Source organism: Phycodurus eques, chromosome 9 (genome assembly GCF_024500275.1).
Source record: "Phycodurus eques isolate BA_2022a chromosome 9, UOR_Pequ_1.1, whole genome shotgun sequence".
Taxonomy (NCBI): domain Eukaryota; kingdom Metazoa; phylum Chordata; class Actinopteri; order Syngnathiformes; family Syngnathidae; genus Phycodurus; species Phycodurus eques.
This window is the reverse complement of record NC_084533.1, coordinates 21,696,426-21,710,842: the sequence shown is the minus strand read 5'-3', so window position 1 is coordinate 21,710,842 and position 14,417 is coordinate 21,696,426. Positions and strand designations below refer to the sequence as shown.

The window sequence follows — 14,417 nt, the reverse complement described above, 5'->3', positions numbered from 1 at the left end:
ATGGACAATTTTAGTCTTTAATGGAGCTAACGTGCACATGTTTTGGAACCTGACAGGAAGCTGGAGTACCTGGAGAAAAGCCGCACAACCGCAGGGGAGAACATGCAAAGACAGTACAGTATTTTAATGAAAATGCATATATGTGTTTATTTCCACTTTTTACAATCAACATTTTGTCATTTGCTCCATTGGAGTGCAGTAGGCCATTAAGCACCCCTTTCAGAAAGAATATTACATGAAATTCCTCCCTGATTAAAAGATGTATGTCATCTAGTAGAAATCAAACCCAATTTCAAATGTTGTACTACATATATTTTATATCATTTATGTTGTATTGTTAAATATTTTTTTTAAATCAAAAGGTGAGTTCAGGAGAGGTGAGTTTTCATTAAATTTGCATTAACACAGCTAAAGTGGTTGAAATAAATGGACACAAATGGTCAAAGAGGCCAACACAAGACGCAAATATAGTGACGTGTCTGAAGGCATTATGCATGCACAGTATATCAAATATGCCTGGTATGATGGCGTGGTTTTCACACAATTATCAATGACCCACAAAGAGAACAAAAAGCCAGTGCGTGTTGTTTTGCTACTGTTACACAACAAAATGACAATAATACAATTCTTAGTGAGTGTTGTCTTGATAGGCTTTAATGTGATCCGCATTGCTTTGACTGTCCAGCTTGACCTCAGCGGTGCTTTTTATTTTGTCATTTCAAACGCGGGAGATGTTAGTTGAGTCATCACCGGCGCGGCCTTCCGCTTTTACATTTAAAAAAAAAAAAAAAAACACTCCACTGTCGTCTGCTCGATGGCCTCTCTTTTCTCTCTATGTATGTGTGTGTTTCACAAATGTCTACCATGGCGATTTTTTGGCGTTCCTTGTTTCCTTATACGGCGATGAGCGTCGCGAGGCCACGCCCCCTCCGCGCGCCTGAGCGAGGCGCGTGCACGGAGCAACGTTCACTTCCTTATTTGGAAGTGAGTTCAACGAAAACCCGCACAGGGGAAGGAGACGCGAGAGAGGGGGCAGAGCAAGAGAGACAGAGAAAGGGGCTGGACAATTGCCAAATGACCTCCTCCCCTTCTCGTTCAAACATCCCTCTGGCGTTTAGCGAGGTTCAAACACAGCGTCTGAATTGTTACAGTAAAAAAAAGGAAAAAAAATGAGTGCGAGTGAGAAAAGAATCACGTTCGAATTCGAAAATGGCACATGGCAGCCATCTTGCTCCGGGTAGCTCGTTCGCATCCGACCGCAACAAATTTTCAATATAAATCCCGAAAATTAAGACGTTAATACTTCAATGCCCATTTTATATTTAACGTCCACAGGCCACATAAAAAACAACAACACCTGACTCTTCAATATGTTTCTGAATTAGAAAAAAGTAAAAAAATAAATTAAAAAAAGCTAACAGCATTTTGCCCGACAGCCACCGTCACATACAAATAAACGTGATTTAAACTATTTTGTTTGTTTATTTGTGTCTAATGTTTTTTATTTACCATGCTAAAGCCACTCGCTCGTTCCTACACTATATTTAATGTACACAGGTGACACAAAGCACCTGAGTCAATATTCAGTATTTTTATGAATGGCTAAATCCACACCCATCTTATGATGTGAATAGTTTTGTCCTATATTATATTATGCTATACTTGTAATGCACTCACTGAAAGCATCGGCTCAATATCCAGTATTTGTTTATTTTGTATATTGTTTCTAATGTACGCCATTCTAACAACCACCACGCTGTCAGTCATAAATATAGGACAAGGACATTCAAACAATATTTTTTTATATTTAATTTACCCACGCTAAATCCTCATACTCACGCTATAAATTCGTTTTACCTATATAATTTAACAATTTCATCGTTCCAAATAATCTCAATGGAAAAATTCAGCAGTAGGACTTTGTTTGAGGCAGACGCGCTCGTGCACGTCGCTCACGCTTTAAGGCTCGCGCACGGCCGCGCGTTCACGCCGCGTATCCAGAGCGAGCGAGAGCAAGTCTTCATCATCATCATCCCCATCAGAGCTCCATTCAATTTCTGGCCAGACGCTGACCAACTTACGAGCTACAACAATGGTACGTTTAACGACGCTTTCCTCACCATTTGACGTGTTTCTTTGTACTGGGTTGACGACTAAAATAAATCAGTTTATTGCGGTTTCACTCAATGCGCCCCCCCATTAAAAAAAAAAAAAAAAAAGATAAAAGGTGTTATTTTAGCATAGCGAGCAACGGTAGCTAGCTTGAATCTGACGCCTTCTTCTAAAGATGTGTTTTAAAGTCGTGTTGCTCCTCCAAAATTGCTTCGTGGTAAGCGTGGAAATAAAATATTGGGATTTGGGGGCCTTTTTAAAAGGTCCACGGCCTGTCATGACTGGCGCCATTTCGCCCATTTCCGTAATTCGCCCCCACATAAAAGCCCCATTTTTCCACAAAGCCCCCTTCAGCCCATTCGTCCGCGTTGTATGAAAAAAAAAAAAAGAAAGAAAAACCATCCCCGGTTGCCATGGCTGTGCTGCCACTTTTTGTTATTTCGCCTCCGGGGCTCTGCGATGTTTCGTGTCGGGCTGGCAGGTGCAGAGCGAGAAAAGCTAACGGTATTGTTAGCATGCTAAGCTAACACCATGACATCCATTACGCCTGCGCGAGCTCAGATTTTTTTTGTTTTTCTGTTTTTTTTGAGTGGTTTTCTTTGTCTGGTTTGACGCTAACCCCACTCCACGCGCTAGCCACAGCCCCCCCCCCCCCATTTGGGTTAGCGAAGTAATATCAAGGACGGGCGAAAATTAGATTTAAAAAGCGTTTGAGTGTTGGGTTGTACGACACGGAGAAATGCTCGTAAATCGGCCGTCATTTTATTTGTGTGTAGGAAGCTAGCGTCCACTCGTCACATGTGCTGCATTCATGGCCCCACCCTGAATTTGGTGCAAAGAGCATCCTAGTTTCAGTGCTTTATTAACAAATCATAACCTGTTAAACACAAAATAAACATCCATTTGGAGACTTTCGCCACGGTATTCACCAGGTCGTGGTTGACGTTTAAGCGAATTATTAAGCGTTATATAAGATGGGTTTTTTAGCAGCGGAAGCTGAAAGGCCGCAGCGTCCGGATCCTCATTGCGCATCATCACCTTGTGTTTTTTTTTCTTTTCTTTTCTTTTTTTTTTTTTTTTGTTGTAGTAGGGTTGTGCGCCGCCGTGCGCGCACCGTCAGGCCATTTCACAAGTATGGCAAACCGTTTTTAGTATTTTTTTCCCGTATCCTTGATTTCCAGCTAGTTATTATTAACGGTCGTTGCCCTCGCAATAGTATTAGTGAGTTAAACAATCTGTATGAAATCCAAACTATTTCTGTGCATTGATTTTGACAAATGCTAATTTTCCTAGCTTTTTTATTTTATTTTTTTTAAATAACGGGCAGCTGAATTAAGAGCTTTGTATTCAATTCTGCAGCCTAAAAGCATAATTTCATGAAGTCATTTTGGAACGTTTTTTGGGAAAACAACAAAATAGTACAACAAATGTAAGAAACAAGAGCCCAGCAGCCTCGATTTTTACCTTTACAGTCTACCATGACCTGGATGATTGACAATCTAGACAGACATAATGAACACTTTTTTTTTTAGGAAGCACAATGCTATTTTTTTAATGATGTGACAAATGAAATGACTTGGGCAATTATGCTATTAAGATAACATCCTTTGTTCTAACATACGTGAGTGAATGAATGAATGAATACCCGCTTCTAAGGAAAGCCGCTTGAGCATTTATGCCATATCCTTGATATCAAGCTAAAGATCCATGTACTAAATAGTAAGATAATTGAACGCACTACAAGAAGAACTAGGGCACACTAGTTGAATTACTAGTGTCTTACTAGTTACTGTTTGAGCATTTACTACATATCCTTGCTATCCAGTTTAAGATTAAAAAAAAATCACTTTGTCCTCACTAGTAGGACAACTTTAGCATACTAGTAGTAGAACAACTGAACCACAGAACACTAGAGTGGGATGACTCCAGAGTATGTTACAGGAGACTGATTTAAAGTTGTATGGCTGCCACTAGTGGAATAGTGGTCTTCTATGTCCAACCAGCAATCAAATCTCTTACCATTTAATGAATGATGACAAAATAATATTCCCTTATACCAACATGCAGATCCACTGGCACTTTATTTTAAAAAGTGCTGAGTGCAATAATGGACTTCCTCCTATATGTCAGACCAGTATTATTTGTACTAGCCTTTTCTATTCATTTTTGCACTTCAATTAAACAAATGGATTTAGCCCATACCATTTCTCAATGGCTCAACTACATCCTACTCGTACAAGTAGTGACATAAAAACTACTAGTTTACAGCTTGTGCTTCACTTGTAGTACTAGTTCCATGCAAATGTCAACTAGTGCACAGTTTTGCCTCAATAGTAACATGTAGTTGTCTTACTAGTACATGGGCCTTAAGATGAATATCAAGGATATCAAATAAATGCTCACCCAGCTTGCCATAAAGCTACTTGAGCGTTTAAATTTGCAGCACACCAGTTTTCATCCATAATTCTGGACACTTGTAGGATGTATGATCATTTCATTTCCCTTATGGGATGAATAAAGTATCTGTTTGTGTACGGTGTGAAATACATTATTGACAGTGATATACAGTCATGGAAAAAAATGGTCAAACCACCCTTTTTTCCCCTAGTTTCGTGTTCATTTTTAAGTGGTACAAATAAAGTTACATTTATTTAGCCAGCTATAATGATGACAACCAAAAGAGCTCTCTAGCCATTTTCTTTGGTTTTCTTGATAGTAACTAAAATAAGTGAGAATACAATTAAGCCTAAGCATGTCAAATAGGATGGCAAGTATTATGGAATCAGTGGGATTTTTGTCACGTTCATTGTATTCTTCAGGTACTACACCTTCAGTGGTACCAGACATTAAAATGAAGAATAAATTGAAGAAAAAAGGGTGCTCTCAAAAAATACCATGACTGTATACTGATGCATAATAATACAGCGTATGAAACTGTTAACCTTTTGAATGAATTTATTACATTCTACTAATGTTGCCCAATGAAAGGTGCCAGTGGAGTAATTTGAGGGCGTTTCCTGTCAACTGCCATTGTGTGTCAAGCAATTCAGGTCTTGGGACTGTAAACCTGAATTTGTCACTTGGACCTTGCTCTCATGCCAAGCGTCTCCAGGAGATGAGATGAGATGAGATTAGAATTTGCTGCAGTCGCTTTGTGGTGCTGGTTGATTGAGGCTGGAGCATAAGTGTAAAACCCAGTAGACGCTGTGCCCAGTAGACGCTGTGATAGATTATTCATGTTAGGTTACCATACAAGTGTTTGGAATTCAAAATTAAATGACATGCAAGTAGTTTTGTTTGCAATGAAAATAACCCAACAAATGCCCATTTATATTTTTATGAATTTAGGGGTTTCGTCCTCTAAAATAAAATTAAAATGAGATTCAAATACGGTGGTACCCTGATTTAAGAGAGCCCTAACTTTTAGGTTTTAGTTGGGAGCTGTCACTTGGTTGCTTTAGCTTATAGAGGTGCTACAAATAATCGATTATCAAATTAATCGACCACTATTTTGATGATCAAGTTAATTGTTTAGCAACTTTGTAAAAATTTAAATTGTCTAAATCCTCAGAATTCCAGCCTCTCAAAAGTAAATGTTCTCCAATTTCTGTAGTCGGTCCATGAAAGCAGACTGCTTACCTTTGTTTTTAAACGCAATAGATATTTGCAAACATGCTTTTACTTCGGGAAAAAATTAGCAACATTTTTGCCACTTTTGCCCACTAACTGAAGAATAATCAATTTGGTTTTTTTTAACTTTCAATTGGTAATGTTCTGTTTTTGAATGAAGGGATGGAAATTATTTTCTTATCCAATTAATGTATCTACTTTATATTTTACAATATGGGGGGGGGGGGGCTGGAATAGATAATTAAACTTAAATTAATTTGAATGGGGAAACTTGATTTGATATCAAAGTTACAAGCTTGATCATAAAAAAAAATTAAACTCATTCGTTCAAAGTACTTGAGTTTTCTGCTTGCTGTGAAAATGAGCCAGAAAAATGCCCAGTTGTCTGTTTTATGAGTATTGGGTTTTGTTCTCTTACAAAAGCGAACCCGCAAACAAATGCTCAATGATTATCAGTGTTTTATGATGGCAGCGGTTTCTTTCTGGTTAATAATTACTCCAAAGAAAACTGATAATTCACACTTCATATTCCACACTTTAGCAGACATGCAGTGTTATGCTTGTGCTCCCCCACTCTTGATGCTTTTCTTGCCTTTCCTGCCTTATTTCCTTTTTTCTTTGTCCATAACATCTCCCTGCCCCCACTTTGACACACACGTGCACACTAGTTTTGTGGCATCCTCCTCATGAGACTGCATTTTTCCTGTGATGAATTGGCTTAAGCAAAGTCAGCAGATGCACTGGAGTGAGTGGAGCATATGTGACTCGTCAGTTGGTTTGACAGAAGTGTCATTGTGGGCTGCTTGAACCCTGCGTCGCACGCCTTAGCTTAGCATAGCATAGTGAGCAAAGCCTCCTTCCTGACCTCGCCCGCATGTCCAGGCAAATTCATAGGTGTCATTGTGTGAATGCTCTTCACCTTCGTTATTTTTTATTATTCCCGGCACTTTTTGGGCACACTTGTCCTTCCACATTTTTCAACCAATTAAAAAAGTAATTATGAATTCAGGATGTGAGAAATTGATTTCCATATTCTTAAAAAAAATGTCCCTTTCCCAGAATTCCACATTTCCTCTTCCACACGAAATTCAACATAAATTCCTCATCTTCGGCGTTCCGACTTCAAATTGTTCATCTCATTAAGGCAGGCGTATATTGAGAAACTATTTCTATTGTACAAATGTTCATACTAAAATACACAATTGAAGAGATCAATTACCTCCTCATCCACATTTCTTGACCAATTCAAACAGTCTAACATCAAACTGTTCAGCTCATTCACATCTTAGAATGTAAACATGCACTATTTAAGATATTCCAAGATTTTCACAATAAAATTCCCTAACTTTAGAGATTTTACATTTTACCTCCTCCCTTACACTTTTCTTGACCCCTTCCAACTGATAAGTTAACAAATTTTAACAAAATTCCCAAATTAAGGTATTTTACATATTGCCCTCCTTTCACGTTTCTTGACTGATTAAAATCATTCCAACTCCTTCCTTCACATACGACAACACACAACGATAAAAGCGAAACTAAAACCTAGATGTCAAACCTTCCTGTTGTACTCTAAATGTGCATATACTTTTTAGTCAGAAAAGTATTTATTGTGGGGGGGCTTAAAATGCTGCATCGGGGGCCGCCATTTTTACGTCATTACATGTGCAAAAGTCACGAGAATGTAATTTGTATCTTCCCCTCCTTGCGGTGTAAGGGAGGAAGTTGCATCACAGTTAATTTAGCGCATTCCCTTGCATCAAGCTTAGTTTGTTAAAAATGGATCGGTAGGAACTGCAACTGTGTGAGGCTGTCCGCATCAAAGGTAAGTGTGCAGATTGATTTTCGCCTCCTAAACTGCCTCGGAAAAGTAGTCCACCGGCTGTCTTGCAAGCCTACCCGGGCACTGGCGCACTTTAAACATATTAGCAATAGAACAAGATTTCGGGATGGTGTTGGTTGTGGCAACAGTAACTGATGGTAATATAAACTGCGGTCAGGACAGCATCCAGTCAAGGGGTTGAGGTCAGGCCGGCTACCATGGCGAGGTTTGTGTCAGGCCGGCTACCATGGCGAGGTTTGTGTCAGGCCGGCTACCATGGCGAAGTTTGTGCTGGAAGCGGCAAACGAGCTGCGGGGGTCAACTTCAAAATAAAAGCCTAACAAGGTATTGATTTCTAATGAGTTATTGTTGGGGCTTTTATTTTCATTTGAAGTTCACCTCTGTAGTGCGTTGGCAGCGTCTGGCGTGTTGCCGCGGTGCATTTGAACAAATGTTGTTTTTTTTAACCCTAAGTCATCAAAAAATTCCTCGACAGATGAAAATAATCATTAGTTGTAGGCCTAATTGTGAGAGTAAGCTCAAAATGATTTAGGCAGTTATGCTGTAAACTGACAAAATGGTGACCTACTGCAAATTGAAATGGTTGTTGCATGTTTATTAAACACAAGGTGAAGTGGACTCCCATTTTTTTCTGTATGCGGCCCGAAGTGGAAATAGATGCGACTTCCATGCTGTAGGTCGTTTCTTCCCAGCCATTCTGTCCCATGGCCAACAGTTGGTCACAGCCACACCTTCCTTTTTCCAGTGTTCCATAGCCTTGTGGGCCATGGAACACTGTGGCGAGTGTGTGCTTTCAAGGGAACAAACGAACGTCATTATTTTCCTTGTCGATACATTTGCCATCATAAGTACAGCAGAACCTCCCAGTTGATCATAATCTCTTCATTGATGCTGGTTGACTTTCAAGTTTCATTTCCCAAAAAATTGTTTGCGCGTTGAAAGTACAGTAGAAACCCCTGTTTATAATGGGAGAAGCATTCCAGACAGAAAAAAGGTCTAGTTGAATTTAAAATTCTGGGAAGTTTTCAGTTAGAAACTTTCCATGGGAACTAATGGATTAAACCGGAAATAATCATTAATTTTTTATATTGAAGGTTGGCTCTTAATGCTTTATTTGCTGAATGGGAGGGACTTTCTTAGCAGGAAGAGTGCCTCTGTTCATTGGCCCTCTGTTGATGTGGGAGTGTTTGGTTGGAAGACCACATGTTAACATTGTGTTGTTCCCCCTCCATAAAGGCCTTCCGGTGTGAAAGTCACGGACGAAGTGATCGCAGTCTTCAATGACATGAAGGTGCGCAAGGCCCAGGCCAATGAGGAGGAGAAGCGGAGGAGGAAGAAGGCCATCCTCTTCTGCATGAGCAAGGACCTGAAGAACATCGTGCTGGACGATGGCAAGGAGATCCTGCTGGGCGACCTGGGCACCACTGTCCAGGACCCCTACCAGCACTTCGTCAAGATGCTGCCGCCCGACGACTGCCGCTACGCCCTCTACGACGCCACCTACGAGACCAAAGAGACCAAGAAGGAGGACCTGGTCTTCATCTTTTGGTGAGGGCTTTCGGGCGGCTGACAATCGGGGTTTTCCTGGATTATAATTTCCATAGAGTGGTTCCCCACATTTGTGACTTGCGGAATCTTTTTTGGAACCCATCCAACTTACTTTGTGTTACCTGGCGCCAAAATGCTACATGATGGCAACATAGCATACTACCTTTGTTTAAATCAGTGTCCAAACTACGGCCCAGGGGTCATTTGTGGTCTGCTTTACATTTTTTTAACCGCCTGCGGCATATACTAAAGATAACATTTGACACAGCCTGCAACATTATTATAAAAAAGAAAAAGAGGGAAAAAAAGGCAGGGGGGGGGGGGCCCTGCCTTTGGTTAACTAACCCGTGCCTGTGGTTAACTTTTTTTTGTCAATGTCAAACCATGGGCTACTAATACAGAACATGAAAGAAGAGCCCCAAAACTATTCTTACCCATGAAGTTTTTCCCAGTTCCCTTGTGATTGTACGGCGTCGTAACTGTATGCAGCACAATGTGCAGGCATCCTTATTTTGATTTTGGTGCCATAAACAAACATTGAATGCGCTGACACTTTGCCCTCACTAGCTTTGCGTTGCCATAGGCCTGTGGCACAAAGGGGTGTGTTGTACCTACATAGCTCATATCTATAACGACAATAGAAATAAGTGGGAAAAGCACCTATGCTACTTCAACCACTTCCGAGCTTGGACTGGACGCATCTTAGCGAGCAGTCCTTTTCGAGGAGGGGGGAAAAAAAGAAAAGAAAACAACACTTTGTTGTGGAAAATGATATGAGAGGCACTTGCCAAGGTGAAAAGCAACAGCAAAATTCACATTTACAGTAAATTTTCATTTAATTTAGTTTTGTGGTATGAAATTCGTTTTGCTGGTTTTGTTCTTTCAGCATTGATTTTGTGTACAATGGATGCAAGGTTCCTTATTTGCACAGCTAAAATATATACCTATTTTGAATTTGAAATAAACCAATATTTTATTTTTTTCCAATTTCGAAGGGTTCCGTGAACAAGAGTATGAAACTTGCATGGTTCAGTACCTCCGAGGTTAAGAACCACTGTTCTAAATGAGGATCCTCAACTCATTTCAACATACAGTAGTTCCTTGGTGTCAGGATGGCAGCAAAGCGCTACTTTTGTCTAAATAAACCTCAACTCACTTCATCATAGTTTGTTGTGTTGAAGCATTTTGTTGCTGCTCCCCCATGAAATACTGTATTGTTGCACAGATTGCAAATAGTTGGTTTTATCTGTCTCAGACACCACAAAGCCCCACTCCACTGACATGTTTCTTCACTGACAAGATTAAAAACTTTATTGGCCATCAAGTACATGCATATTATGTCACAAGATCCGACATGGCTTAAAATAAGCTATCGTTCGGACTCAAAACTTACACGACACGGTCAATCAGATCTCAGTGGAAAGTCTACTGTGGATTATAGCAAAGCATTATACAAAGATCCTCAACTCTCTTCAACAGAGTTTCTTGGAGTGACGAAGGACAGGTTCCCCAAAAATAGGTGAATCCAGGAATTGTGAATATGCGGGGAGCACCATTTTAGTTTTCATATTTAGTTTTTCTTAAAGCAGTTCTCACTACCATACCATGAAAAAACACAGTTTACGAGTCATTTCTGAAAAACTTATGAGCTGTGATGCTTGAGTTTGTTTTTTCCCCCCCTTTTTCTGAGAAATCAAATGCTTCTTTACAATAGAAATATTTACTTCTGTGAAAATTCACAAAGTGGTGTGACACAACTGTTTTTGATACAGTGACACCCAGTCAGCCTGGTTTAATATCGTAATTGCAGCACTGAAATTGTATCCCACAAAAATGCAGACACTTTAAAATGCTTCAACTGTTGGGTGTTCAATCTTGAGGTATTTCAATGATTATTTTCCCATTGCAGGGCTCCTGATGGTGCCTCCCTCAAGAGCAAGATGATCTATGCCAGCTCAAAAGATGCCATCAAGAGAAAGTTTGAAGGTCAGTATTTGACAACGAAACACCATTTTTTTTGGGGGGGGGGGACGCTTATTGATGGTATGGCTGTGCTTATTCAAGATTGTTTGGGGGTTAAAAAAAAAAAAACAAATTCTTTCCATGCAATTTTAATAGGAGTCAATTATTCGCAGATTTTTGCTATTCATGGTCTGGCTCAGTCGTATCCCCCGCGATTAGTGGGGATCCACTGTACACTCAGAGATGCCAAGTGTTCTGATTTGTCCGTATTTTGTTACGAGCAGTTGCCATGTGTTGTGCTGTTATGCACACAGCCGATATGTTCCGCCTACCAAGCGAGTGGATATCACACGCTTGGCATGTACGTAGCACGGCGATTGGTTGGCTGACACAAGGAATCACGTACTTTAATTAAGGAAGCACAACTGCTGATTGGCCCACAGCTTGGGGTCAGATCGGAACTTGGCGCGCCAGTGTCGAGCGGATAGCTTCTCGACTTGTGGCTCTAAAAAAAACAGCGACGCCTGTAGAGTTTTTTTTTTTGCCAGTTTACGGAGAAATTCCCATGCGTCGTGCCATTGGTTTTGGAAGAAAAATTTACATTTACGTTAGCTTTTCAGTACACAAGCGGCAAAGACAATGCACCTTCCACTGACAACCCAGGCTAAATTTGTCTCCTCCCTGACATGCAAAAGTCTTAAGGCGCTTACACGCTGCGCTTAGTTTTCGTGGGGCCGACAGCGGTCAAGCGCAAGTGTGTCCATATTTGCCACTGGTTGCTAAGCTACCAAATAGGTAGTAGCCTGGTGCCTTTTCCTGCTGGTTTATGACGTAGGCTATTTACAAGGGAAAGTCCTGCCGGGGAAACACTGAGTCAGATGGTGTGAGAAGCAAGCACCCCGGTGTTTTCTTGCCGTTAGGCCTATCAAATGTCCCTTGTGATATCCGTGAGGGGACAGGGTGCTTTGGTGGTTTTGGTTGGTCAGCTAGCATAGAAGCCACCTTCACTTCCTGTTCTCCAGTTCAACCGGAGTGCATCATCACGTGTTGCAACTGAAACCGCCTATCATCTTACACATCGAACCATTGTGGTGGGGAGGGGAAATACTGCTTCCAAACTGGAACTAGTTTCTAGAGCTAAAGGACCAACCAGGTCACGAGTGCCAAGGTCCAGCCCAGGGGACATTTGCACGTTTTTATTGGCCCTCCGCATATTCTAATTATACATGTAAACACGGCTTGCATCAAAGGTTATGAGAATGTTATAATGTTCAAAGATGGCACGCACAGAATACAAAACAAATACAAATGGTCGTTACAAAATAAGAGGAAGTAGCATCAATATAAATGTATATAATTTTTATTATATGTACAGTAAATTGGCGGCATGGTGGACGACTGGTTAGCACATCTGCCTAACAGTTATGAGGACCGGGGTTCAAATCCCGGCCCCACCTGTATGGAGTTTGCATGTTCTCCCCAAGTCTACATTGGTTTTCTCCGGGCACTCCGGTTTCCTCCCACAGCCCAAAAACATGCATGGTAGGTTGATTGAAGACTCTAAATTACCCATAGGTGTGAATGTGTGCGTGAATGGTTGTTTGTTTATATGTGCCCTGCTATTGGCTGGCGACCAGTTCAGGGTGTACCCAACCTCTCGCCCGAAGATAACTGGCTGGGATAGGTTCCAGCACGCCCGCGACCCTTGTGAGGGTCTGAAATGGTGATAAAACAGTTTAACACTATCTCCACAATTGAGTACGACATGGTTCTCAGTCTTTGCGCATCTCTTCAACAATTATCTCCAAACATATCGGTGGTTGAGACAGGTCACCACAATTGCAAATGTCACAACACAGTGAAGTTAAGGAGCAATGCAAGTGTCATTAAATTTCACCCTTTGTTTTTTGTGTATATGAATGGAATAGAGAACTTAAAAAACATTGAAATGGGTCAAAACCAAGCAAGCCTTGCTTGCCTTACAAAATGTTTTGTTTTATTAGAGAGCTGTCTTACTTTGTTGTCATACAGTTGGAGGGAGTCCCTGCGCTGACTTGTGGCGTTTGCAAGTTGATGTGACCTGTCTCGGCCACTGTACAAAAATGTATAATGTATTTAGAAACAAATCTCTCAATTCAGTCTACAGGGTCTTTAAACAACAAAAATCCTTGTTTTTTGGACATACTTGTCAAATAAAGCTGATTCTGATGTCGCAGCTTTAATTTCTTTTTTCCCCCCCCCCTCTCCCCCGTCAGGTATCAAGCACGAGTGGCAGGTGAACGGTTTGGAAGACCTGAAAGATCGGCACACCTTGGCAGAAAAACTGGGCGGTGGTTCGGTAGTCAGCCTGGAGGGATGCCCTATATAAATAAATATTGCCCCGCACCCTGACCCCAGCCCCCTCACCAAATCCCCTCCCCTTCTTTCTGGCTTCATTGGAGGCCTTTCAGACGCATCTGTCGGGTTTAGCTGTTTGTTCCAGTGTGTTTTGGAGAAGGGTAAAACAAGACAAAAAAAGCAAAAGAAAAATAAGAACCAGCAGTTTGTGGGACTCTTATCAGGGTGGCATATTGTGGGATGGCATATTGTGGGAGTGGGAGGGGGTGCCAGTGACAGTTAACAAAAGGTGATAATTCCAAAATACAAACTGTCATTCCAGTTAAAGTATATGAACACACAAAGGTGAAAATGTAAAGATAGAATTGATTGAAGGATGATGTGATGACTTGAAGATATGGGGAGTGTGTAACATCTTGAATGGGACACACAAATGTTAGATTTCCAACCAGTCTCGCTTTTTATTTCAACTACTTTTTTTTTTTTTTTTGCCAAACTTGTAGTTAAGTTTTGTAACTAGTTGAAATCAGGCTTAGTGTAAACTAATTCACTCTGAATTGCACAAGACGTATCAAACATTCTCTTGGGGAACATGGTTTAATATTATTTAATATTTTTTCTGTTTTAAACATGCAAAATTCCAAAATTAAGTGGTTCCTGTAGTTTTATTTTGTTAACTTCCTGTTCTGACAAAGGCATTTGAATTCACACTTTCCTCTTACCTTTTTTTTTTTTTTTTTGTCAAACCAGACCACCTCATTGGGAAAGAAAAAGAAAAAAATGTTGGCGTTGTGAAGGTCTTGATGGAGAGTGACGTGTAAATGAAACACCAGTCGGAGTTAAGACTGAATATTGAATGGTGGCTGTTTTGTATTGTCTCCTATCTCTAATTAAAAAAAAAAAAAAAAAGCACTAAACTACTGTGGTTTTTTGTTTTGTTTTCATTTTTGCACCAAAATGACTCTTCTCAGCTTCCAATAGGAAA

General features: G+C 40.6%; 1 protein-coding gene across 1 annotated transcript; it reads left to right on the top strand.

The window, feature by feature from the left end:
- Positions 1-1,973: 1,973 nt before the first annotated feature.
- Positions 1,974-14,336, top strand: cfl1 (cofilin 1). Its single transcript, XM_061685976.1, has 4 exons — positions 1,974-2,096; positions 8,824-9,133; positions 11,043-11,119; positions 13,351-14,336. The coding sequence occupies exons 1-4, from the start codon at positions 2,093-2,095 to the stop codon at positions 13,461-13,463; spliced, it is 504 nt and encodes a 167-aa protein (XP_061541960.1). The 5' UTR covers positions 1,974-2,092; the 3' UTR covers positions 13,464-14,336.
- Positions 14,337-14,417: the final 81 nt, after the last annotated feature.